Source organism: Limanda limanda, unplaced genomic scaffold (assembly GCF_963576545.1).
Source record: "Limanda limanda unplaced genomic scaffold, fLimLim1.1 SCAFFOLD_157, whole genome shotgun sequence".
Classification (NCBI taxonomy): Eukaryota; Metazoa; Chordata; class Actinopteri; order Pleuronectiformes; family Pleuronectidae; genus Limanda; species Limanda limanda.
The window spans coordinates 87,575-114,391 of record NW_026870437.1 but is presented as its reverse complement, the minus strand read 5'-3'; the positions used below and the strand labels follow the sequence as shown (position 1 = coordinate 114,391).

The following is a 26,817-nucleotide window of genomic DNA, read 5'->3' as shown; positions in this document are numbered from 1 at the left end:
TACTTGCGTACCGTGCTGTGAACGGATAAGGTCCTGTCTACATCCAGGACATGGTCAAACGTTACACCCCAGCTCGTTGCTCCCTCACTGCTAAACACACAACAACATACTTTCTTGATTTTTGTTGTTCTGGGTTTGTACCCTCGGGGTTGTTCTGGAAATTTTCATATCAACGACAAGCAAAACAATTATCAATCTGAAGTTTAATTCAAACACTGCAGTCGTGGCTCGAAGCTCATAACACGGTGATAGTTATGAGGCAATGGCAGTGAACAAAGGGAGAATATGGTAGTCCAATCAGCTCTCTGGATGTCCTGACAGGATGGTCAGACATTTGGTCTCCATCAATGTCCAAGTGATCTGCTTTGAAGTCTACCAGACAATGACATGTGGTTGTGCTCAGATTCTCTAAAAGACTCTAGGTGTGAATACATCTTCCTCTGAGACTCCACGTCTCTGGTCAGTCACACCCAAGAACCTTTGAAGCCTCCTGCTGTAGACACTTGATTGGCCCCTGCTGTGAAACCTTTTGTTTACAATGTATAGATGAAGCCACAATCTGAAGGCTTCCAGGAGCAATATGCATAAAGTTACCTTCAGCTAAACTTAACTTGACTTAAGGCTCCATTATGCTACTACGAATCCGTTACGGACGGACAGATCGGACGGACACTTCTTCATTTTTATTACTCCGTGTTGAAAACAATTCACCGCCAGAACAGTAGGTGGTGCAACGGAAGACAAGCTTGGAGAAGCCTAACTCACGAGTAATCAGAAGAAGTCCACGCTGTTTATTTACTTACTCCCCACTTACACACAGTGTAGCTACGATGGCAACTAAATAAAATAAAGTGACAAACCAGCGAGTCAAAATGCTTGTTTCCGAACTGTGTTGCTCATTCCACAGCTTGAAGCTCCGTATAGCTTGAAGCTCCGTATAGCTTGAAGCTAGACGGAGCTAGCTAGCTCCCCTCCCAGCTAGCTTCAACCCCAGCTTCCACACACAGTCAGCAGGGACTCCCGACACTAACTACTACCCAGTGTTTGCTTCTAACCTGGCGGTATTGTAGAAACAGTGTCATGATAGAAGTGGAATTAAAGTCGTGACGGCGGGTTTTTGCACTGTTACCACCGCAGTTAGCATGGTCGCTAGCCCTCTAGCCTAGCCTGCTAGCGCCGTTTTGAAAGCTCGTTATAACCGTCTGTGACCGTGCACACATGCCGTCAGTGCTCTAACGAGCCACCGGTAGCCGGACAACTCCGCTGGCTTAACAGATACGTCACATTAATCGTAGAATCGTAGTTGTGTTTGTTGTGAAGCAGGAAGTTTGAGGTCCGGAAATGTGAAATCCGGAAATGACGTTTAGGGGAAATTATGTCGTTCGCGGACCAATCACAGCCAAGGGATGTCCGTGGGGTCTCCGAAATAAACACGGACAGTTAGAAAAATCTGAGGTGCACGAAAAGCTGTCTGAGGCGCTCGGAGAGGGCGCTCCACGGCGGAAAGGGCGGTCTTATATGTCCGTATCCGAAAAAACGGACAAGTATAAAGGAGCCTTTACAGTCTTGAACATAGAAACACATTTGTCAGTAAACTCTTCTACATATTTGTCATCTGTTTCATTAAACATATCTAAATACAGAAATTCCCATTACATTCCTCCCTTTTGATCCTTATGGGATGAACATCTTTATAACATCTCATCATTTAGATTAGGAATATTCCAGGATATGTGAATTTCAGAAATTGAACTTAATGTCCAATCATAGACTTAATTAAGGAAGTAACACTAGTCTTAGCGCAAAAACAATACAACAGCGTTACACAATTGAAAATAATCACTTTCAAGAAACTTCAATAACATATTTTACAATTATTCAAAATAAGCCATGACCATTAATTCCCATCCTTCAGGAATATGTGTCCTTGTGTCTTTCTCTGGACAATAGATAATTTTATTTTTTGAAACGACATGCATCATATTGTCAAAATGTTCACTGTGTTTGTGCCACACTTCGTCCTGATTGTGTGTCGAACACCTCCTTCGGCTGAAGAACATCTTGTTTCAGAACCATCCTGTAGATGCAAAAGTCCCATTCCTGAACTCCTTGACAATGGGAGAACGTTGAAAACCTCAGCCCCCCTTCAAAGATATGTATCTCCTAACTCCAAAGCGAATTCATCTGTGTGTTTGTTCTCACAGTGCCCCCCCGTGGGACGAGCCCTCCAAACCCTTGATTGTGGAGACACTCACACTGTGGAACTCTTATCTTGCACACAATGAATAGAATCTTCTAAACGAGCTTGGGTCTCAGCTGTCGTCATAAATTCTCCAGGCTTTGTCAGTTCACCAGGAAAGTCAAACATGAGTTCTCATTTTGTTCTGACTTTTATGCTCAGGAATTTTTTGTTCCTCCTGCCAAGGTGGCACATTTAACATGTTGGTGGCAGGAAGATGATGAGAGCATTCGTGAGCAGGGAAAACATCTTTTTCCCTTGAACTGCTTCTCAGTCGTCCCATCATGTGTTGTTGTTCTCCTGTTGGTGCGGTTGTGTCAGCAGTGACCCTCTTCAATGTGTTGCTTCTCCTTGCAACACCAAACATTTGAAGACTGAAGGTTCACCCATTGGCACAAAGCACTCTCCGTCCTGTAGATCCACCCTTGGCTCTGGAAATCCTCCTGCGATGGCCTGCACGTCTCCAGGTTGACCTCTGCGACCTTCACTGTCATCTGTGTTGTGAGAGGCACTTGGCTTGCACTCGTTTCCATGGAAGTGCTCTTCTAGTCTTTCATCCTCACGTCCTCCAGCACAATCAAGTCTCCTAGTTTCAGGTCACTCAGTCCTCTCTCTATGGATTTAGGTAGACTCTCCTTCGTCTGCCTGTGGATTTTCAAAGGGTACAGGGAACAGTTTTACACAATATCTACCAGTTTGTTTTTCAATGTGTTTATTATGTTGTTTTTTTACTTCCGTCTCTCTCCACTGTCCCATCCCTGGCGGGATGTTATGCACGATGTTGCTTTGTGTTGATACGAATAATCCTCCAGAATCCTTAAAGCTGTGCTTACAAATGGGTTACCATTATCAGTGGACATCCTTTTGAAATCTTCCATCATGGATAAGTTCTCCGAACAGTATCTGTTTCACTGCTGAAGAATTCTGCTTAGATATTGGGAAAAACTTTCTGCTTGCATAGAAAAACATGTCAACGAGAACAAAACAGTATTTCTTTATTTCTAAAGCCAATTATTTCCTACTTCTTAAAAAACTATTTTTAAATTTGTTTTAAGATTTATTTGAGTTTGTTTCTTTTTCTTTTGCTATTAGCCTTACAAACTTACAAATATGCCCCAAATATAATTGAAAATATACTCACCTTGTTTCACTGCTGAAGAATTCTGCTTAGATATTGGGAAAAACTTTCTGCTTGCATAGAAAAACATGTCAACGAGAACAAAACAGTATTTCTTTATTTCTAAAGCCAATTATTTCCTACTTCTTAAAAAACTATTTTTAAATTTGTTTTAAGATTTATTTGAGTTTGTTTCTTTTTCTTTTGCTATTAGCCTTACAAACTTACAAATATGCCCCAAATATAATTGAAAATATACTCACCTTGTTTCCAGTGCTGAGAATTCCAAGAGATCTTCCTTCTCTCACTTTTTTTTTTCTTTTCAACTGTAATTCTCAGATTATTTTCATCAATTTTACATGTTTTCAAATCTTCAGTATAAAGTTGCCAGCTGTAATCACCCCTTGTAATTTCTTAGTTTTAATTCCTGAATACATTTCTAAAACTTTGCATGAATCAGGTTGTCTCAGAGAAAACTTAATTTCACCTTTCTCTTAAGCAAGACACACACAGGTATAAAAATGTACAGGAATTTATCAGATTTTCAACAGATTATTATGCTGGGACGTTCCAGACCAGGCCTAGTCCTTCTGTCAAAGCTATTCCTCTATTGCAAAATAATAATTCTATTATATATTTATATTATACTTTTCTGCTAGAATAATCATGAGCATGCGCCCAATCTTTGATATAACACGTAAACCCAGTTCACTAATTACATGGGTTCAAAACCCTGAAGCTTCTTGGATCCTACACCGGTCACCAAAACCTTGCCATGCATGCACGTCTGCAACTCACTAAATGAGTGAATCTCTTTAAACTAATAAATCCAGTTTATCTTTTGACCACAGCTTTGAATTTCTATATTTACCAGAGAGAAATTGCCTGCCCGTCCAGGTTGGTCCGTTCGGATCACCTCAGTGAGCACTCCTGGATCTCAGAGCGTCAGGCCCTCTATAATGTGTTCGAGGTTTAGAGTGCCAGACTTCTGCCTCCCTGCAGTTTTTTACCTTCAGCACAGAGACCCAGAGTTCTCTCACATGAATGATTCCTGCCAACACACGCCAAGTGTTATAGAAATTGTCATACCAGGACAAGCAAACAATTACCAATCTGGAAGTTTAATTCAAACACTGCAGTCGTGGCTCAAAGCTCATATCACGGTGATAGATATGAGGCAATGGCCGTGAACAAAGGGAAATCCATACATTTAAACTGGTTTAACTCCTCCTCACACAGAAGAATATGGTAGTCCAATCAGCTCCCTGGATGTCCTGACAGGATGGTAAGACATTTGGTCTCCGGCTTTCTCTTTGAAGTTTGAACAAGTTGCTCAACGCATCTTGTTCCAGACGCTTTGAGTGACCCCTGGTGTGGGAGATCTTTCTCAGAGATCTCCTGTCTCTGCAGGTCACACCTAAGAGCCTCTGAAGCCTTGTCTCCTTCAGTGGGCCCTGCTGTGTGCTTAGCGACACCTCTATGTTTATGAGCAACTCCTTTGACTTAAAGTCGAAACCACATTTGTCATTACTATATACTTGTCTGTTATCTCATTACACATATATAAATACAGAAATTCCCATTACAGGGTTGTATGCACTTATTGTAAGTCGCTTTGAATAAAAGCGTCAGCTAAATGAAATGTAATGTAAAGCATCACATTTATATACTGAGGCCTGTTTGGAGAGGAGGGAGCATCAAGCATCTGGGACACTACAGCATGATGTAAGGAGTTGGTTTGCCTGGTGATGTACAGAATGATCTACTGTCAGTGTAGATATTCACTGTTCTCCCTTCAGCTTCACTGAGAGCAGTGAGCTCTGCTGCCTCTGCAGACAGAAGCAGGGAGAGGTTGTGTAATCAATGCATCATGAGCTGATACCACAGAGAAACACACTGGAGTACTATATGCAGTTTCAATGTCACAGCAGAATGACGAGACAGGACTAATGCTAGAAACACAACATAGATCTAAAATAGTAACAATTAGAAAAATGACAATAAATTAAATAATAATTATGATCATAATGATGAAGATTTTTTTTTTAATATTAATAGTAAAAATAATTAAATGCATCAATATTAATACATAAATACATAATTCCATTTTGTCCCAATGACTGTGTTCAGTAAGCGTTCCACAGATATCCACCATATTTACATCTTCTTTAGTCGGTCAGTGTGTTGAGCTCTGACGTCCCACAAATAATCAGTTTCAATTAAATTAACTTTCACTTTTACAGTTTAAATGAAATCTTTACTAACACAGAGAAACTGCAGTGAGAATAAAAGAGGATGGAGAAAAGAAAGATGTGAATGAAAACAGGAACATTCAGTCTCTGTGTTTAACCTCAGACTCTGTGTAGATGATCAGTTATTACACACTAATGATAATAATCTACTGACTGTTCTTGTGTGACTGTTCAGATGACGTCAGCGCAGGGATCACCTACTACACAGCTAATGAAGGAGAAACCCTCATCGTCAAATATTCCTTCCGTTCATATGGAAGCAGGAAGTTATGTCGGGGACCATGTGAAGCAGGAGAAGTTCTCATTGAAACAGAAGAAAATGAAGCGAGGAATGGCCGATACAGCATCAAATATGAGAAAACAGGTGAAGCTGAAGGAGATCTGACAGTGACCTTCACACAGGTCAGCAAGTCTGACTCTGGAACGTACCAGTGTGGCCTCGGCAATAATTCTTCTCTGTATCGGGAGTTTGGGATCCTCGTCACTGATGGTGAGTTTCAACTGAAATACATAAAACTGTGTCGTCCTTCTTTCTGAAGCAGGGACGTTGAAATGACCTGGAGGCCCCGAGGTGAGTCTCTTTTCTTGCTTCTTGTCTCGTGCTGCAGCCGTTTGGACAAACTGCAGAGACGGGAGACAACTGATAACTGAATATGAGCTGCAGTACCTGTTTGAAACACTTGCTGTCAGTCCTACGTGTTGATCCTTTAAGTACAGATGTTTGTCTTCTCAACAGCTAAGCTGGACGGAAGCTCTGAAGTAAAACAGCTCTATAAGAGAAGTGGAGGAAACGTCACTGTTCAATGTTTCTTCCCCAACCCCAAAGGAAGTAAATATTTCTGCTCAGAAGAATGTGGAGAGACAAAGAACGTTCTTGTCCAAACAAGTGGTGGGGAAAAACAAAGCGGCAGATACAGCATCAAGTATTTACCAGGAGCTGAAGGAGGAGGAGGATATCTGTTTGTGACCATAACACAGCTCATCAGCTCCGACTCAGGACGCTACAGATGTTCAATGGGTGAAGAATCACAGAGAGACTTCAAAGTCAACGTCACAGATGGCGAGTTTCCACAGGAGTAAACGTCAAAGCTTCCTAAAGTTAAAGCTTCCTAAAGTTAAAGCTTCCTAGAGTCAAAGCTTCCTAGAGTTAAAGGTTCCTAAAGTTAATCCTTCCAAAAGTTAAAGCTTCCTTAAGTTAAAGCTTCCCAACATTAAAGCTTCCTGAAGTGAAAGCTTCCTAAAATTAAAGCTTCCTAAAGTTAAAGCTTCCTAACGTTAAACGCTTCCTAAAGTGAAAGCTTCCTAACGTTAAAGCTTCCTAGAGTTAAAGCTTCCTAGAGTTAAAGCTTCCTAAAGTAAAATCTTCCTAAAGTTAAAACTTCCTAAGTAAAAGCTTCCTAAAGTTAAAGCTTCCTAAAGTCAAAGCTTCCTAAAGTCAAAGCTTCCTAAAGTTAAAGCTTCTTAAAGTTAAAGCTTCCTAAAATTAAAGCATCCTAAAGTTAAAGCTTCCTAAAGTTAAAGCTTCCTAAAGTCAAAGTTTCCTAAAGTAAAATCTTCCTAAAGTTAAAGCTTCCTAAAGTTAAAGTTTCCTAACGTTGAGGCTTCCTAAAGTAAAAGCTTCCTAAAGTAAAAGCTTCCTAAAGTTAAAGTTTCCTAACGTTGAAGCTTCCTAAAGTTAAAGCTTCCTAAAGTTAAAGCTTCCTAAAGTTAAAGCTTCCTAAAATTAAAGCATCCTAAAGTTAAAGCTTCCTAAAGTTAAAGCTTCCTAAAGTAAAAGCTTCCTAAAGTAAAAGCTTCCTAAAATTAAAGCTTCCTGAAGTTAAAGCTTCCTAAAGTTAAAGACTCCTAACGTTAAAGCTTCCTAAAGTTAAGCTTCCTAAAGTTAAAGCTTCCTTAAGTTAAAGCTTCCTAAAGTTAAAGCGTCCTAAAGTTTCCTAAAGTTAAAGCTTCCTAAAGTTAAAGCTTCCTGAATTCAAAGCTTCCTAAAGTTAAAGCTTCCTAAAGTGAAAGCTTCCTAAAGTTAAAGCTTCCTAAAGTTAAAGCTTCCTAAAGTTAAAGATTCATAAAGTGAAAGCTTCCTAACATTAAAGCTTCCTAAAGTTAAAGTTCTAAAGTTAAAGCTTCCTAAAGTTAAAGATTCATAAAGTGAAAGCTTCCTAAAGTTAAAGCTTCCTAACGTTAAAGCTTCCTAAAGTTAAAGCTCTAAAGTTAAAGCTTCCTAAAGTTAAAGCTTCCTGAATTCAAAGCTTCCTAAAGTTAAAGCTTCCTAAAGTGAAAGCTTCCTAAAGTTAAAGTTTCCTAAAGTTAAAGCATCCTAAAGTTAAAGCTTCCTAAAGTCAAAGCTTCCTAAAGTCAAAGCTTCCTAAAGTTAAAGCTTCTTAAAGTTAAAGCTTCCTAAAGTAAAATCTTCCTAAAGTTAAAGCTTCCTAAAGTTAAAGTTTCCTAACGTTGAAGCTTCCTAAAGTAAAAGCTTCCTAAAGTTAAAGCTTCCTAAAGTTAAAGTTTCCTAACGTTGAAGCTTCCTAAAGTAAAAGCTTCCTAAAGTAAAAGCTTCCTAAAGTCAAAGCTTCCTAAAGTTAAAGCTTCCTAAAGTAAAAGCTTCCTAAAGTTAAAGTTTCCTAACGTTGAAGCTTCCTAAAGTTAAAGCTTCCTAAAGTAAAAGCTTCCTAAAGTCAAAGCTTCCTAAAGTTAAAGCTTCCTAAAGTTAAAGCTTCCTAAAATTAAAGCATCCTAAAGTTAAAGCTTCCTAAAGTTAAAGCTTCCTAAAGTAAAAGCTTCCTAAAGTAAAAGCTTCCTAAAATTAAAGCTTCCTGAAGTTAAAGCTTCCTAAAGTTAAAGACTCCTAACGTTAAAGCTTCCTAAAGTTAAGCTTCCTAAAGTTAAAGCTTCCTTAAGTTAAAGCTTCCTAAAGTTAAAGCGTCCTAAAGTTTCCTAAAGTTAAAGCTTCGTAAAGTTAAAGCTTCCTGAATTCAAAGCTTCCTAAAGTTAAAGCTTCCTAAAGTGAAAGCTTCCTAAAGTTAAAGTTTCCTAAAGTTAAAGCATCCTAAAGTTAAAGCTTCCTAAAGTTAAAGATTCATAAAGTGAAAGCTTCCTAAAGTTAAAGCTTCCTAAAGTCAAAGTTTCCTAAAGTAAAAGCTTCCTAAAGTCAAAGCTTCCTAAAGTTAAAGTTTCCTAACGTTGAAGCTTCCTAAAGTAAAAGCTTCCTAAAGTAAAAGCTTCCTAAAGTCAAAGCTTCCTAAAGTTAAAGCTTCCTAACGTTAAAGCTTCCTAAAGTTAAAGCTTCCTAAAGTTAAAGCATCCTAAAGTTAAAGCTTCCTAAAGTTAAAGCTTCCTAAAGTTAAAGCTTCCTAAAGTTAAAGCTTCCTAACGTTAAAGCTTCCTAAAGTTAAAGCTTCCTAAAGTTAAAGCTTCCTAAAGTTAAAGCTTCCTAAAGTTAAAGCTTTTCGTCCGTCTGTTAGAACGATGACAGATTTCCAGTAAACCTGGTGGAAGGATGTTGGCTCAGGGAAGATTTACATTTACATTTAATTAAATTCTTAGACAGATCCAAGATATTTACTTTATCTTTCTTTAACATTGTGAAACAGGATGTTTTTCATTATTGATTTTTCAGATCATAATTCATGGATTTGGTCCAGATCCACATTTGAAAGAAACTTTTTCCAGTTTGTGAATAAGTGACTTGTAGTTTCTCTGAGGATCTTCTGTCGTCTGTCGTCAGGATTTCTGTGAATCTGTGTATTTTTCCCTAGACTCCACAACAACATCTCCCAGTTCCAGCTCCAGTTTCACACGTTCATCAGCTTCACCTGAAACCACCGACCAGTCTGAGGACCAGACACCTGAGACCACAGGTAAACACATGTACCTGCGTCCTCTCAGTGCCTGTTGAAGCTGAAACACAGATTTAATATGTGTCCTGTATTAATGCTCAGGAGCTGATACGTCCTTCTCGACCAAGAACTTGATTCTGACTGTGGGACTGACGCTGGTCGTCATGGTGATCCTGTTATCAGGGTCCGCACTGATGTTCTGCAGAAACAGGACTAACAGACCCAGAGGTGAGGCAGGAAATACACACACACAAGTACACACATGCTGATTACACACACAACAACTGGATCATCAGTTTTCAGTGAATATGAAAATCATGGAGATCAAAACCCAGAGTCTGATTCAGCAGCAAACACGAAACACAAGAAAACTTACTAGAACAAATACTAGAATTCATACTAGGTCAAATAGTACAACCAATACTAGAAGATATATATATAGATAGATAGATATAATAGAACAGAAGGTTGTGATTGGACTCAAAGAACCTGTGTTGTCACCTTCTGCTGCTGAAGCTCCAGATGTGAACTCAGGACCCAGTTTGATTTACTCTTGTGTTTTCAGAACCTCCGGTGGAGACGGATCCTGCTTCTGTCCCTGAGGTGAGTTTCAGTCGTTAGTAACACAAACGTCCCTGAGGTGACAAAACTTTGTCGACAAATATCCAGAAAAGATTTGAACCGAAGAGAAAGTCATTAAAAGTTAAAAAGAAGAGAGATCTTCAAGAAATACATTCAGATTCCTCCAAAGAGGAGCAGATTATAATATGTTGATATTTAAATACTTTAGTTTTGTCGATTAATGAAACTCAAATCGCTCTTGGTCTCCTGCAGCCCGACCCCGTGTACGAGGATTTCAGAGACGAGGGCCGACCTCCTGCTGCTGTGGAAATCTCTCCAGATTATTCTTACGTCAAGTACAGCACAACACAACCAGTCACAGCCGGTGATGACTACAACTTTGTCACTGCTGCTACTTCTCAGCACAATGTAAGGAAAAGTGTTACGACATTAAAATCTCAACCAGGTCATTTAAACATGAAGGTGATCCAGAAACAGCGTGAAGGAAACGTAGACTGTGAATAACGACGGACAGAGACTTCGTACAAAACGTGTGTTCTCTCGATTGACCAGCAGAGGGCGCCTCCACTGGTTGTAAATAGAATGGAAGTCAATAGAAGTTTCTGAGCCTACGTCAGTGAACATTTTACTAAGAAGTCTTCTGTCAAACAGCTGATGTTCATTTAGTCAATTCTGATCATTTAGAGTCAAAGCTTCAGAGGAGGTGGTTTTTAAGTGTAATAACACAATAGTAAAGTAAAGTCACACAAATACACTTTGTCTGTTTTCTTTTTCCAGGCTGACGACAGCTCAGGTTGACTCTCCTGCGATCGGGGGGGATTATACCAACAGGGCCACAGGCTCTGCCAACAGCCCCCCCCCCCCTGGTGAGGATGATGTCGTCTATTCCGTCCTTCAGTAGATGATCTGTCACTTCAGCTTCTCCTCTCTCATTGGTCGACAGGAAGTGTTGGGATTTTAAAGGTTAGCTTGTCTGTGTGTGTGTGTGTGTGAAGATGGCATTAGAACTGTACTCTAAACAATGAAGCAGGAGGGTGGGGGCAGGAGCAGTTTGAGCCAGATATATGGCCTTCACACAAATGATTTATAATAACCATTGCTGCTTTGTGTTAATCTTGAAGTTAGAATGTGTGTGCGTCACATCGCTGGTCAGTCTCACACCTGTCTTGATAAAGGGTCTGATGAGAGCCGCTGCCTGTTGTGGGATAAATCTGTGACACACTATACACTGTACTTTAACTTCTTCTCATACTTAACTTTTTATATTAAAGCATAACTCCCTTAGATTCATTCAACATCACACAGAGTTCAAGCAGCTGCTCCAGGTTCTGGAGGGAAGATAGAAAGTTGTTTTGTTTGGAGGATGCAAATGTTTACACAAACAGAACATACAGCCGATAGAGCAGGAACACAATATTCTTTACTCCAATGAACAACAACACTGACCCACAAGGCGTCAGCCGAGTCAAGGCTAGTTTATGAAACACAAGAGCGATTTGCCCAGAACTTTAGAGGAGGAGCGTGACTGGGAGCGGCTCCTTGTCACTTCCTGGTTCCAGTGCCAGGAGGCGTGGCTCTACGCCTGTGCACCAACAAGGGAGAAGCACATTGATTTACGGTGACACCCCTTCATTATTTTGACCAATCATATTATAACTTCTGTTACGAATATTACAATCATCGTCTTTTCGGCGCGACTATTGACTTCCCCGTGCTACTGACTTAGCCGAGGCTGTGCATGAGCGCCCATAGCTATGCTGTTAACTTTTCATTGCTTCTTAATAAATACCTGTTGAATTAAACCGGCTCTTCTCATATTTGGGATAAACAAACACGTTGACAGAAGCTGCTGCGGATAATCTGAAGACAAAAGTCTTATTTTAGCTTAATATTATTTAAGCTGACAATGTTTTATTATCACAGAAAATTAAAAGAAGTTGAAGACAAATAATTTATGTTTAATTTTATTGTTGTGTTGGTTTTTTTGGGAGCATCAGGATTAACATCAAAAACTTGGTTAAAATTATGTTTCTCTGCTTTATTCAAGTATAGGTACTGCAGGTCAGTGGAAATACAATCAGGGACTTTCATCAAACACTGTTGTGTGTGTGTGTGTGTGTGTGTGTTCTCTAGTCTCCTCCCACAGTCTAACACATGTAGCTTGATGGACTGAAGGTGTGATTGTGAGTGTGGCTTATTGTTTTTCTCTGAAACTATCATCAGGATCGTCTACATGACATAAAAACATCTATAAATAGAGAGATATTACTTTAGAATGTATAAAATATATCATATACTCAAATCGTTTTTGAAACGATATGTAGTACGGAGTGCCAGGTTATTGAAATGTGGTAACTGTCCCAGTAGGTGGCAGTGTGTAACAGTTAAATACTTTAGTTTCTTCTGTTCACACAAAGCATGAGGTTGTGTGAATCCAGACCAGGAGCTTGTTCCTGTGCTCAGTTTGTTTTCTGACCCTGAGAAACCAGCAGCAGATCCAGTGGTTTGAGTTTCCTGTGTTTGCACCAGTTGGTGTCAGTGACGTGCTGAGCTCCTGCAGACTCACTGAAGAGGAGCAACATCTCCAGCTCATCACCAGTGAAGCAGAGATCTTCTGCCCTCTGCTGGTTCTCTGCTGCAGCGCCTCACACCTGCTGCAGGGTTTCAGAGTTCCTGACTTTTGAGCAGCTCATTGGCCCAATTAGGTTTTGATCCTAATTAAAGTTAAATTAATTAGTTTGATAGTTTATTCAATGAGTAACTAACTTGTCCTCTTTATCTGAACTTGTTGAAGTGGTACTGTAATAAACCATATTCACACAGTTCCTTTTCATTTATCTGACGCTTTTATCCAAAGCGACTTACAATAAGTGCATCAACCCCGAGGGTACAAACCAAGAACAACAAGAATCAAGAAAGTACAATTTCTTCAAAAATAAAGCAATACTACAAAATGTTATAAGTACCATTTAAGTGCTACTAAATTGTTAGTTTCAAAAATTGTTAGTAATTTTTTTTTTTTTATTCAAGGTATGTTCGGAAGAGGTATGTTTTTAGTTTGTGGCGGTAGATGTGTAAACTTTCTGATGTCCGGATGTCGATGTGAAGCTCATTCCACCATTTAGGAGCCAGGACAGCAAACAGTCGTGAGTGTGATGAGTGTTTAGCAGTGAAGGAGCAACGAGCCGATTGGCCGAAGCAGAGCGGAGTGAACGGGCTGGGGTGTAACGTTTGACCAGGTCCTGGATGTAGACAGGACCGGATCCGTTGACTCCTTGCTTCCTGCTACAACCTTCTAGGACCCAGATGCTGCTCCGAACAGAATAAAGTTGTGATCCAGGTTAAACACAGAGAATCTGACAAACTTTTCATTTCACTGCCTCCAACAGATCTTAAACTGAAAGGACGACACCTGACCCTATAACTCCAAAATGCATCTACAGCACAATCAGATTCTAAACCTCACCAACTCAAAATCTACAATGTCCTAGAAACTCTGTGGGATCCTCCAATCAGTGAGATCCTCATTATAGAAAGAAACCCTACTGTGACTTTACCTTTAAAACATGTGTCTGAGTCCAACAGCTCATCAGGATCCTTTAAAACTCCTGAACTCTCACATGTGGAGACGTGGGAACATGTTTCAAGGTTCAACTATATATCTGATAACTCATTGGCCGAGTGTAAATTAAATTCACTGGGTGTAAACAAGAACTGTTTAATGGAGGTGAAGGTAAACAGGAAGTAGATGAATGGTGATGGATCCTTTAAAACTCCTGAACTCTGACATGTGGAGACGTGGGAACATGTTTCAAGGTTCAACAATATATCTGATAACTCATTGGCCATCACAGCTGTTTTCATATTGAAATATGAAGGCACATCCTGGACACATTTCTGTAAGAGTGTAAATAAAATTCACTGGGTGTAATCAAGATGTGTGTCATGGAGGTGAAGGTAAACAGGAAGTGGATGAATGGTGATGAAGATGATGCTGTGTGTGGCGTCCGGGGGGAGGGACTCTGTTAATTAGAGAAGTGTCAAGTTCCATATTTATCAGTGAAGAAAGAGCAGAATTAGCTTCAACCATCAGAGCCTCGACATGAACGTCTGCTACACTTTGATCTGCTGCTTCTTCCTGTGTGAGTATCTTCATCATTTATCAAACTCACTCAGAGGAAAATCTCTTCTCTGTCTGATCGATGATATTTAGCCCGATCCTTATTTCAGATCTCAAAATGTCTCCCTGCATTATAATCTGCTTTTGTCTCAGATAATTAAATTAAAAAGATGTAGATTTACAATCCTGTGTCCCCCTCATGTTGAGTGGATCCTAGAAGGTTGTAGCAGGTAGTAAGGAGTCACAAGGACCCGACTGAGGAGCCGGCCCAATATCCAGATTATTAGGAAAACAACTATTACAGTTATGGACAGGAGGAAAAGTACAGTTCCCCTAAGGCATCGGTTCCAAAACTGTGAGCTATTACCACAGAGAAACACACTTGAGTACTATAAGCTGGTCGGCCTCGCCCGTGTGCGGGTCAGTGAAGAGTCATCATGCTAACATCACGTGTTCTACGGCAGTAAAACACTGATTCAAACCACAAAGCGTTCAGTTTGTGTGTTAACACAACACAAATAGAACCACATTTTAAAACACTGCTTAGTCAGTGATAACGCTTCCTTCCTCTTCTTCTTCTTCTTCTTCTTCTTCTTCTTATAACGATAATGAGACAGGACTAATGCTGGAAACACAACTTAGATCTAAAATAGTAACAATTAGAAAAATGACAATAAATTAAATAATAAGTTTGATCATAATGATTAAGAAAATAAAATAATTAAATATTAATTGTAAAAATAATTACATGCATCAATATTAATACATAATTCCATTTTGTCCCAATGACTGTGTTCAGTAAGCGTTCTACAGATATCCACCATATTTACATATTCTTCAGTCGGTCAGTGTGTTGAGCTCTGACGTCCCACAAATAATCAGTTTCAATGGAATTAACTTTCACTTTTACAGTTTAAATGAAATCTTTGCTAACACAGAGAAACTGCAGTGAGAATAAAGGAGGATGGAGAAAAGAAAGATGTGAATGAAAACAGGATCATTCAGTCTCTGTGTTTAACCTCAGACTCTGTGTAGATGTTCAGTTATTACCACACTAATGATAATAATCTACTGACTGTTCTTGTGTGACTGTTCAGATGACGTCAGCGAAGGGATCATCACCTACATAGATATTGAAGGAGGAAACATCACCATCAAATATTCCTTCAGTTCATATGGAAGCAGGAAGTTATGTCGGGGACGATGTGAAGCAGGAGATGTTCTCATTGAAACAGAAGGAAATGAAGCGAGCAGCGGCCGATACAGCATCAAATATGAGAAAACAAGTGAAGCTGAAGGAGATCTGACAGTGACCTTCACACAGGTCAGCAAGTCTGACTCTGGAACGTACCAGTTTGGCCTCGGCAGTGATTCTTCTTCGTATCAGGAGTTTAAGATCCTCGTCACTGATGGTGAGTTTCAACTGAAATACATAAAACTGTGTCGTCCTTCTTTCTGAAGCAGGGACGTTGAAATGACCTGGAGGCCCCGAGGTGAGTCTCTTTTCTTGCTTCTTGTCTCGTGCTGCAGCCGTTTGGACAAACTGCAGAGACAGGGGACGACTGATAACTGAATATGGGCTGCAGTACCTGTTTGAAACACTTGCTGTCAGTCCTACGTGTTGATCCTTTAACTACAGATGTTTGTCTTCTCAACAGCTCTGCTGATAGGAAGCTCTGAAGTAAAACAACTCTATAAGAGAAGTGGAGGAGACGTCACTGTTGAATGTTTCTTCACTAACCCTGGAGGAAGTAAATACTTCTGCAGAGAAGAATGTGGAGAGACAAAGAACGTTCTCGTCAAAACAAGAGGTTACGAAGAACGAAGCGGCAGATACAGCATCTTGTATTTACGAAGAGCTGAAGGAGAAGGAGGATATCTGCATGTGACCATCACACAGCTCATCAGCTCCAACTCAGGAAGCTACAGATGTTCTATGGGTGAAGAATCACACAGAGACTTCGAAGTCATTGTCACAGATGGTAAGTTTCCACTGGAGCGAACGTCAAAGCTTCCTAAAGTAAAAGCTTCCTTAAGTTAAAGCTTCCTAAAGTTAAAGCTTCCTAAAGTTAGAGCTCCAACACTCTAACACAGTGGTTCTCAAATGGGGTACGCGTACCCCTGGGGGTACTTGAAGGCAGTGGCGATTTTAGCATGATATTTCTGGTGGGCCAATTTTGTATGACATCATGTCACCGTCACAAAAATAGATCGTAGCTGATTATTATAAGCATTAGGCCTATATAGACTATTAAGATATACCATGGGCTGCATTTTGAGTGCCAGCAGGGGGCAGAAATCCTATTTCAAATATATTTCACATGTTTTAGCGCTCAGCGCTACACAAAGATGTTGCCTATAATATAGCAATAAAGTAAAATGATTGCAACAAAGTAAAAAGATTTTACATAGCTCATATAACTTGCATAATTTATTAATTTATAATTATCAACATGAGGCGACATGCACCAGCTTCATCTGCACAACACTTTGTGTTTTCCTCCATTAACTAAAGACGGCCTGCAACTGTTTAGAGTCATTGCTAAGTGTTGTGGATAATAGAGTAAATTTCTATATTCATTATATATTTTAATTCAAATGAACACTTATTAGAACAATGTTTATCTTTTGCTTTCTGTTTTGATACACTTTACATAAGAACCCAGTGTTTTATTTTTCTTCTTTGCCATAAGAGACAGAACACGGTGCCTGGACTATCAGGGAAGATTTACATTTACATTTAATTGAATTGAATTTTGGGGCAGATCCAAGATATTTACTTTATCTTTCTTTAACATTGTGAAATAGGACGATCTTCATTATTGATTTTTCAGATAATAATTCACGGATATGACCACTTTTTCCAGTTTGTGAAGAAGTGACTTGCAGTTTCTCTGAGGATCTTCTGTCGTCTGTCGTCAGGATTTCTGTGAATCTGTGTATTTTTCCCTCAGACTCCACAACAACATCTCCCAGTTCCAGCTCCAGTTTCACACATCATCAGCTTCACCTGAAACCACCAACCAGTCTGAGGACCAGACACCTGAGACCACAGGTAAACACATGTACCTGCGTCCTCTCAGTGCCGGTTGAAGCTGAAACACAGATTTAATATGTGTCCTGTATTAATGCTCAGGAGCTGATACGTCCTTCTCGACCAAGAACTTGATTCTGACTGCTGGTCGTCATGGTCGTCCTGTTATCAGGGGCCGCACTGAGGTTCTGCAGAAACAGGACTAACAGACCCAGAGGTGAGGCAACAGGAATTACACACACACACACACACACACAAGTACCAGTGGTGTACAAAGTACTTGAAAGCCATACTTGAGTAAAAGTACAGATATCTTACCTGAACGTGACTTCGGTAAAAGTAAAAGTCACCCTTCAGAAAATGACTTGAGTAAAAGTTTTAATGTAGCTCATATTAAAGGTAATTTAAGTATCAAAAGTATCTGGTGTTGAAATGTACTTAAGTATCAAAAGTAAAAGGACAAGTACCAAAATTTAAAATGCTAAGTGCTTTTTATAGTAGGCCTATACAGACACAAAACAACCCAAAATGCTTCTCCAAAAGATTTATCTCAACTGACTGAAAAATTATAACAACAATATGCATATAATGTATATAATGTATAATTTTACCAATTTTGAACTCTAGATGCTGAGGTTCAAATAGTAATGGACCAGTGCATCTGAATTCTAGAGACAACAAAGAATCAACTATAAACAAGTGCCTCTTGTGTCTGCCCAAGAACATTAATAAACCACAGTATAACCACTAAAACATTCTGTAAATATCATTAAACATGGACCTCTAAGCAGTAGCAAGAGTGATACACAATGCCCCTTATGATAACTCAGCAAAGGGAAACTAGGCACACAAAATAAGATACTTTCTCTTTTGTTAACAGCTTGCACAGGGCTAGTACAGAGAAGAAAAAAATCACTGGACACAGTCTTGTTTTGCTGCCAAATTTCAGACAGAATACTAAAGACTGAGCTGAACCTAGCTCCTGCATGTAATGAGCCAGTTTTGAGAATGTAAGAAGTAGAAAGTACAGATATTTGTGCTCAAATGTAACAAGTAAAAGTTAAAAGTCGTCAGGAAAATAAATACTCAAGTAAAGTACAGATATGTGAAAAATCTACTTAAGTACAGTAACAAAGTATTTCTACTTTGTTACTTTCCACCACTGAAAAGTACACACATGTCGATCACACACATAACAACTGGATCTTCAGTTTTCAGTGAATATGAAAATCATCGAGATCAAAACCCAGAGTCTGACTCAGCAGCAAAAACGAAACACAAGTTCCAACGTTTACGTGCTAGAATACTAGAACTGATACTAGGACAAATACTAGAAAAAATACGATGAAAAATAGTAGGACACAAGCTAGAAGATACAAAAATTGACAGGCAGCTGTTGAAGTGGTCGAATGCAGGATGTTTGGAAACAGGTGACTAAACATTAACAGGAAGTAGAAACAGAAATAAGACAGGAAACGATGTCATGTATGTTCAATGGTCTCAAAAAAAAAGAAAGACGAAAGAAAATTAAAACAGATTGAAGTCAAAAGAGGTGAAGGTTAACAGGAAGTGAATGAATGGTGATGGAGCTGATACTGTGTCGGGGGGGAGGGACTCTGTCTATTAGAGAAGTGACAAATTCCTTATTTATCAGTGAAGAAAGAGCAGAATTAGCTTCAACCATCAGAGCCTCGACATGAAGGTCTGCTACACTTTGATCTGCTGCTTCTTCCTGTGTGAGTATCTTCATTATTTATCAAACTCACTCAGAGGAAAATCTCTTCTCTGTCTGATCGATGAGATTCAGCCCGATCATTATTTCAGATCTCAAAATGTCTCCTTCAACTATAATCTGCATTTGTTTCAAATAAGTGAATTAAAAAGATGTAGATTTACAATCCTGTGTCCCCCTCATGTTGAGTGGATCCTAGAAGGTTGTAGCAGGAAGTAAGGAGTCACAAGGACCTGACTGAGGAGCCGGCCCAATATCCAGATGATTAGGAAAACAACTATTACAGTTATGGACAGGAGGAAAAGTACAGTTCCCCTAAGCCATCGGTTCCAAAACTGGGGTATGCGGACCCCCAGGGGGACGCGAAGTGGTTCAGGGGGTAAGCGGGGAGATTATTTGATAATGGTACGGGGGTACGGGACTGTAAAAAGTTTGGGAACCACTGTCCTGAGGCCACACAGGCCTGGCTGTATTCACTGTGTGTACAGCGGGTGGAGTCTCTGGTTCTGGAACTCTCTTGCAGTGACTGGTATGAATCCACGTCGTCCTGTCAGCGCCCTCTACTGCTGTGTGTTGTTAGCAGGATCTGGTGCGGTCCTGTCCAGCGTCTCTGTCGTCTCCTCCTCCTAAGGTCTTTCACTACCACCCAGTGACCGGGCTTCAGGTCACGGAGTGGTCCGGTGGCCGGGGTAGGGAGTGCGTCTCTAACAACCATCTGTGTATGTGCAGCCACATTTCCTCCACAGTACACGCTCAACCGCTGTGGGTCTGAGTTGGAGTTCCTGTAAGTGAGCTGTGAGGGGGTGGGGTGGGGGGGGGGGGTTGGGTGCTACCTGTAAGAGAATGTGTGAGGCAGGAAGTGGTTGGTGAGCCGCTGGTTTCACTGCTGCACCCGCTCCGGCCTCCCCTGTGACACCAGGTCATTAATAGAAGTGTGAGCATCATAGGAACAGCAGCTCCACTGGTTTTTAACCTGAGTTCACTCCGCTCCCTTCACTGGTTCCCAGTGGCTGCCCCCATCCGTTTCAAAACATTAGTACCTGGTACCGTGCTGTGAACGGATCCGGTCCAGTCTACATCCAGGACCTGGTCACACGTTGCACCCCAGTCCGTTCACTCCGCTCTGCTTCGGCCAATCAGCTCGTTGCTCCCTCACTGCTAAACACACAACAACATACTTTCTTGATTCTTGCTGTTCTGGGTTTGTACCCTCGTGGTTGAATGCACTTATTGTAAGTCGCGTTGGATAAAAGCGTCAGCTAAATGAAATGTAATGTAAAGCATCACATTTACATACTGAGGCCTGTTTGGAGAGGAGGGAGCATCAAGCATCTGGGACACTACAGCTTGATGTAAGGAGTTGGTTTGCCTGGTGATGTAAGGGATGATCTACTGTCAGTGTAGATATTCACTGTTCTCCCTTCAGCTTCACTGAGAGCAGAGAGCTCTGCTGCCTGTGCAGACAGAAGCAGGGAGAGGTCGTGTGATCAATGCATCAGGAGCTGTTACCACAGAGAAACACACTGGAGTTGCTAGAGACGCTGATCCACAACAACTCAGGACTTTTCACAGTGATGTTAGACATTTCCAACAGAACAGCATGATAACGAAGCCAGCGTGCAGCAGACAGATGAGACGTCTTCTGTTCCAACTAAATCAGAGACACTGATTTGCTGAGATAAATGCCACAGGTCATGAAAAAATCCTCATGCTAAAGTCCCACTTAAGTCCTCATGCTAATATCATCATGCTGAAGTCATCATGCTAAAGTCATCACGCTAAAGTCATCATGTTAAATTCATCATGCTAACGAATGATACTAAATTACAGATAACTCTTCTTCTTCTTCTACTTCTTCTAAAATAATCTAAAATCTAAAATAATAATTATGATCATAATGATTAATAAAATACAAATTGTAAAATGATTAAATGCATTAATATTAATACATAAATACATAATTCCATTTTGTCCCAATGACTGTGTTCAGTAAGCGTTCTACAGATATCCACCATATTTACATCTTCTTCAGTCGGTCAGTGTGTTGAGCTCTGACGTCCCACAAATAATCAGTTTCAATTAAATGAACTTTCACTTTTACAGTTTAAATGAAATCTTTGCTAACACAGAGAAACTGCAGTGAGAATAAAAGAGGATGGAGAAAAGAAAGATGTGAATGAAAACAGGATCATTCAGTCGCTGTGTTTAACCTCAGACTCTGTGTAGATGATCAGTTATTATCACACTAATGATAATAATCTACTGACTGTTCTTGTGTAACTGTTCAGATGACGTCAGCGCAGGGATCACCTACTACACAGCTAATGAAGGAGGAAACATCACCGTCAAATATTCATTCCGTTCATATGGAAGCAGGAAGTTATGTCGGGGACGATGTGAAGCAGGAGATGTTCTCATTGAAACAGAAGAAAATGAAGCGAGTAACGGCCGATACAGCATTGAATATACGAAACGATCTTACACTAAAGGAGATCTGTCAGTGACCTTCACACAGGTCAGCAAGTCTGACTCTGGAACGTACCAGTTTGGCCTCGGCAGTGATTCTTCTTTGTATCAGGAGTTTGGGATCATCGTCACTGATGGTGAGTTTCAACTGAAATACATAAAACTGTGTCGTCCTTCTTTCTGAAGCAGGGACGTTGAAATGACCTGGAGGCCCCGAGGTGAGTCTCTTTTCTTGCTTCTTGTCTCGTGCTGCAGCCGTTTGGACAAACTGCAGAGACAGGGGACGACTGATAACTGAATATGGGCTGCAGTACCTGTTTGAAACACTTGCTGTCAGTCCTACGTGTTGATCCTTTAAGTACAGATGTTTGTCTTCTCAACAGCTCAGCTGGACGGAAGCTCTGAAGTAAAACAGCTGTATAAGAGAAGTGGAGGAGACGTCAATGTTCAATGTTTCTTCCCTAACCCCAAAGGAAGTCAATACTTCTGCAGAGAAGAATGTGGAGAGACAAAGAACGTTCTCGTCAAAACAAGTGGTGGCGAAGAACGAAGCGGCAGATACAGCATCTTGTATTTACGAAGAGCTGAAGGAGAAGGAGGATATCTGCATGTGACCATCACACAGCTCATCAGCTCCGACTCAGGACGCTACAGATGTTCTATGGGTGAAGAATCACACAGAGACTTCAAAGTCATTGTCACAGATGGTAAGTTTCCACTAGAGCGAACATCAAAGCTTCCTAAAGTCAAAGCTTCCTAAAGTTAAAGCTTCCTAAAGTTAAAGCTTCCTAAAGTTAAAGCTCTAATACTCTAACACATCGTTAACATTCACATTTAATTTATTAAATTCTTAGACAGTTCAAAGATATTTGCTTTATCTTTCTTTAAAATTGTGAAATAGGACGTTTTTATGTTTTTAGATTTTTCAGATAATAATTCACAGATTATGTCCAGATCTAAATACAAAGGTTTTCCAGTTTGTGAATAAGTGACTTGCAGTTTCTCTGAGGATCTTCTGTCGACTGTCGTCAGGATTTCTGTGAATCTGTGTATTTTTCCCTCAGACTCCACAACAACATCTCCCAGTTCCAGCTCCAGTTTCACACGTTCATCAGCTTCACCTGAAACCACCGACCAGTCTGAGGACCAGACACCTGAGACCACAGGTAAACACATGTACCTGCGTCCTCTCAGTGCCTGTTGAAGCTGAAACACAGATTTAATATGTGTCCTGTATTAATGCTCAGGAGCTGATACGTCCTTCTCGACCAAGAACTTGATTCTGACTGTGAGACTGACGCTGGTCGTCATGGTGATCCTGTTATCAGGGTCCGCACTGATGTTCTGCAGAAACAGGACTAACAGACCCAGAGGTGAGGCAACAGGAAATACACACACACACACACACAAGTACACACATGTTGATCACACACACAACAACTGGACCTTCAGTTTTCAGTGAATATGAAAAACCCAGATTCTGATTCAGCAGCAAACACGAAACACAAGTTCCAACGTTTACGTGCAGAAATAAGGACAAGAAGGAAAACTTACTAAGAATCAAACACAGAGGAAAACACTTGTTAAGTCCAAAACACGTTCAGGTCAGACACAAGGAAATACTAGAACAAATACTAGGACAAATACTAGGACAAATAGTATAACAAATACTAGAAGATACATAGATAGATAGATATAATAGAACAGAAGGTTGTGATTGGACTCAAAGAACCTGTGTTGTCACCTTCTGCTGCTGAAGCTCCAGATGTGAACTCAGGACCCAGTTTGATTTACTCTTGTGTTTTCAGAACCTCCGGTGGAGACGGATCCTGCTTCTGTCCCTGAGGTGAGTTTCAGTCGTTAGTAACACAAACGTTCCTGAGGTGACAAAACTTTGTCCACCAACATCCAGAAAAGATTTGAACCGAAGAGAAAGTTACAAAAAATTTAAAAGAAGAGAGATCTTAAAGAAACAGATTCAGATTCCCTCAAAGAGGAGCAGATTATAACATGTTGATATTTAAATGGTTTAGTTTTGTTGATTTTATTTAAATCACTCTTGGTCTCCTGCAGCCCGACCCCGAGAACAATGATATCGGAGACGAGGGCCGACCTCCTGCTGCTGTGGAAATCTCTCCAGATTACTCTTACGTCAAGTACAGCACAACACAACCAGTCACAGCCGGTGATGACGACAACTTTGTCACTGCTGCTACTTCTCAGGACAATGTAAGGAAAAGTGTTACGACATTTAAATCTCTACCAGGTCACTGAAACATGAAGGTGATCCAGAAACAGCGTGAAGGAAACGTAGACTGTGAATAAGGACGGACAGAGACTACGTACAAATCCTGTATTCTCTCGATTGACCAGCAGAGGGCGCCTCCACTGGTTGTAAATAGAATGGAGGTCAATAGAAGTTTCTGAGCCTACGTCAGTGAACATTTTACTAAGAAGTCTTCTGTCAAACAGCTGATGTTCATTTAGTCAATTCTGATCATTTAGAGTCAAAGCTTCAGAGGAGGTGGTTTTTAAGTGTAATAACACAATAGTAAAGTAAAGTCACACAAATATACTTTGTGTGTTTTTTTTTTCAGGCTGACGACAGCTCAGGTTGACTCTCCTGCGATCGGGGGGGATTATACCAACAGGGCCACAGGCTCTGCCAACAGCCCCCCCCCCCCCCCGGTGAGGATGATGTCGTCTATTCCATCCTTCAGTAGATGATCTGTCACTTCAGCGTCTCCTCTCTCATTGGTCGACAGGAAGTGTTGGGATTTTAAATTTAAGCTTGTCTGTGTGTGTGTGTGAAGATGGCATTAGAACTGAAACTCTAAACAATGAGGCAGGAGGGTGGGGGCAGGAGCAGTTTGAGCCAGATATATGGCCTTCACACAAATGATTTATAATAACCATTGCTGCTTTGTGTTAATCTTGAAGTTAGAATGTGTGTGCGTCACATCCCTGGTCAGTCTCTCACCTGTCTTGATAAATGGTCTGATGAGAGCCGCTGCCTGTTGTGGGATAAATCTGTGACACACTATACACTGTACTTTAACTTCTTCTCATACTTAACTTTTTATATTAAAGCATAACTCCCTTAGATTCATTCAACATCACACAGAGTTCAAGCAGCTGCTCCAGGTTCTGGAGGGAAGATAGAAAGTTGTTTTGTTTGGAGGATGCAAATGTTTACACAAACAGAACATACAGCCGATAGAGCTGTAACACAATATTCTTTACTCCAATGAACAACAACATTGACCCACAAGGCGTCAGCTGAGTCAAGGCTTGTTTATGAAACACAAAAGAGATTTGCCCAGAACTTTCAGAGGAGGAGCGTGACTGGGAGCGGCTCCTTGTCACTTCCTGGTTCCAGTGCCAGGAGGCGTGTCTCTACGCCTGTGCACCAACAAGGGAGAATCACATTGATTTGCGGTGACACCCCTTCATTATTTTGATCAATCAAATTATACCTAATGTTACGAATATTACAATCATCGTCTTTTCGGCGCGACTATTGACTTCCCCGTGCTACTGATTTAGCCGAGGCTGTGCATGAGCGCCCATAGCTATGCTGTTAACTTTTCATTGCTTCTTAATAAATACTTGTTGAATCAGACCAGACCGGCTCTTCTCATATTTGGGATAAACGAACACATTGACAGAAGCTGCTGAGGATAATTTGAAGACAAAAATCTTATTTTAGCTTAATATTATTGAAGCTGACAATGTTTTATTATCACAGGTTGAAGACAAATAATTCATGTTTAAGTTTATTGTCGTGTTGGTTATTTTTGGGAGCATCAGGATTAACATAAAATATATGGTTGCGAGAAATGATGTTTCTCTGCTTTTTTCAATTATACAAATTTAAAATACAAAAATACAAAAAGGTAAATTAATAAATATACAGCTGTTAGTCTGGTCATGTGTGGTACTGCAGGTCAGTGGAAACACAATCTAGGACTTTCATTTAACACTGTCATTTTACAAACAGGAAGCAGCTGGGTGTGTTTGTGTGTGTGTGTGTGTGTGTGTGTGTGTGTATTCTCTAGTCTCCTCCCACAGTCCAACACATGTCTCGGAAAAAGAGAAATAGAAAATCACCAGGACCGTCTGCATGGGTACATAAAATCAAAAAAAACCATGTATTAATAGAGAGATATTACTTTAGAATGTATAAAATATAACATGACACAAATCGTTTTTGAAACGATATGTAGTACATAAGTGCCAGGTTATTGAAATGTGGTAACTGTCCCAGTAGGTGGCAGTGTGTAACAGATAAATACTTTAGTTTCTTCTGTTCACACAAAGCATGAGGTTGTGTGAATCCAGACCAGGAGCTTGTTCCTGTGCTCAGTTTGTTTTCTGACCCTGAGAAACCAGCAGCCGATCCAGTGGTTTGAGTTTCCTGTGTTTGCACCAGTTGGTGTCAGTGACGTGCTGAGCTCCTGCAGACTCACTGAAGAGGAGCAGAAAGCTGCTTCGAACAGAATAAAGTTGTGATCCAGGTTAAACACAGAGAATCTGACAAACTTTTCATTTCACTGCCTCCAACAGATCTTAAACTGAAAAGACGACACCTGACCCTATAACTCCAAAATGCATCTATACAGCACAATCAGATTCTAAACCTCACCAACTCAAAATGTACAATGTCCTAGAAACTCTGTGGGATCCTCCAGTCAGTGAGATCCTCCTTATAGAAAGAAATCCTGCTGAGACTTTACCTTTAAAACATGTGTCTTAGTCCAACAGCTCATCAGGATCCTTTAAAACTCCTGAACTCTCACATGTGGAGACGTGGGAACATGTTTCAAGGTTCAACAATATATCTGATAACTCATTGGCCGAGTGTAAATTAAATTCACTGGGTGTAAACAATAACTGTTTAATGGAGGTGAAGGTAAACAGGAAGTGGATGAATGGTGATGGAGCTGATGCTGTGTGTGGCGTCGGGGGGGAGGGACTCTGTTAATTAGGGAAGTGACAAGTTCCTTATTTATCAGTGAAGAAAGAGCAGAATTAGCTTCAACCATCAGAGCCTCGACATGAAGGTCTGCTACACTTTGATCTGCTGCTTCTTCCTGTGTGAGTATCTTCATCATTTATCAAACTCACTCAGAGGAAAATCTCTTCTCTGTCTGATCGATGAGATTCAGCCCGATGCTTATTTCAGATCTCAAAATGTCTCCCTCCACTTTAATCTGCTTTTGTCTCAGATAATTAAATTAAAAAGATGTAGATTCACAATCCTGTGTCCCCCTCATGTTGAATGGATCCTAGAAGGTTGTAGCAGGAAGTAAGGAGTCACAAGGACCTGACTGAGGAGCCGGCCCAATATCCAGATGATTAGGAAAACAACTATTACAGTTATTGACAGGAGGAAGTAGAGTTCCCCTAAGGCGACACAGGCCTGGCTGTATTCAGTTGGGT

The 26,817-nt window shown here is 40.4% G+C and overlaps 1 protein-coding gene across 1 annotated transcript; it reads left to right on the top strand.

Annotated features, from left to right (window-relative positions):
* Positions 1 to 5,472: 5,472 nt before the first annotated feature.
* Positions 5,473 to 10,855, top strand: LOC132997081 (uncharacterized). The gene is made up of 7 exons (XM_061067413.1): positions 5,473 to 5,485; positions 5,784 to 6,098; positions 9,361 to 9,462; positions 9,544 to 9,669; positions 10,007 to 10,044; positions 10,276 to 10,431; positions 10,801 to 10,855. The coding sequence occupies exons 1-7, from the start codon at positions 5,473 to 5,475 to the stop codon at positions 10,819 to 10,821; spliced, it is 771 nt and encodes a 256-aa protein (XP_060923396.1). The 3' UTR covers positions 10,822 to 10,855.
* The last annotated feature ends 15,962 nt before the right edge of the window (positions 10,856 to 26,817 follow it).

Excerpts from the sequence above, each read along its gene's own strand:
- LOC132997081 (XM_061067413.1), top strand. Across the intron at positions 6,099-9,360 it reads TGGGATCCTCGTCACTGATG|ACTCCACAACAACATCTCCC; the intron begins GTGAGTTTCAAC and ends ATTTTTCCCTAG. Across the intron at positions 9,463-9,543 it reads CCAGACACCTGAGACCACAG|GAGCTGATACGTCCTTCTCG; the intron begins GTAAACACATGT and ends ATTAATGCTCAG.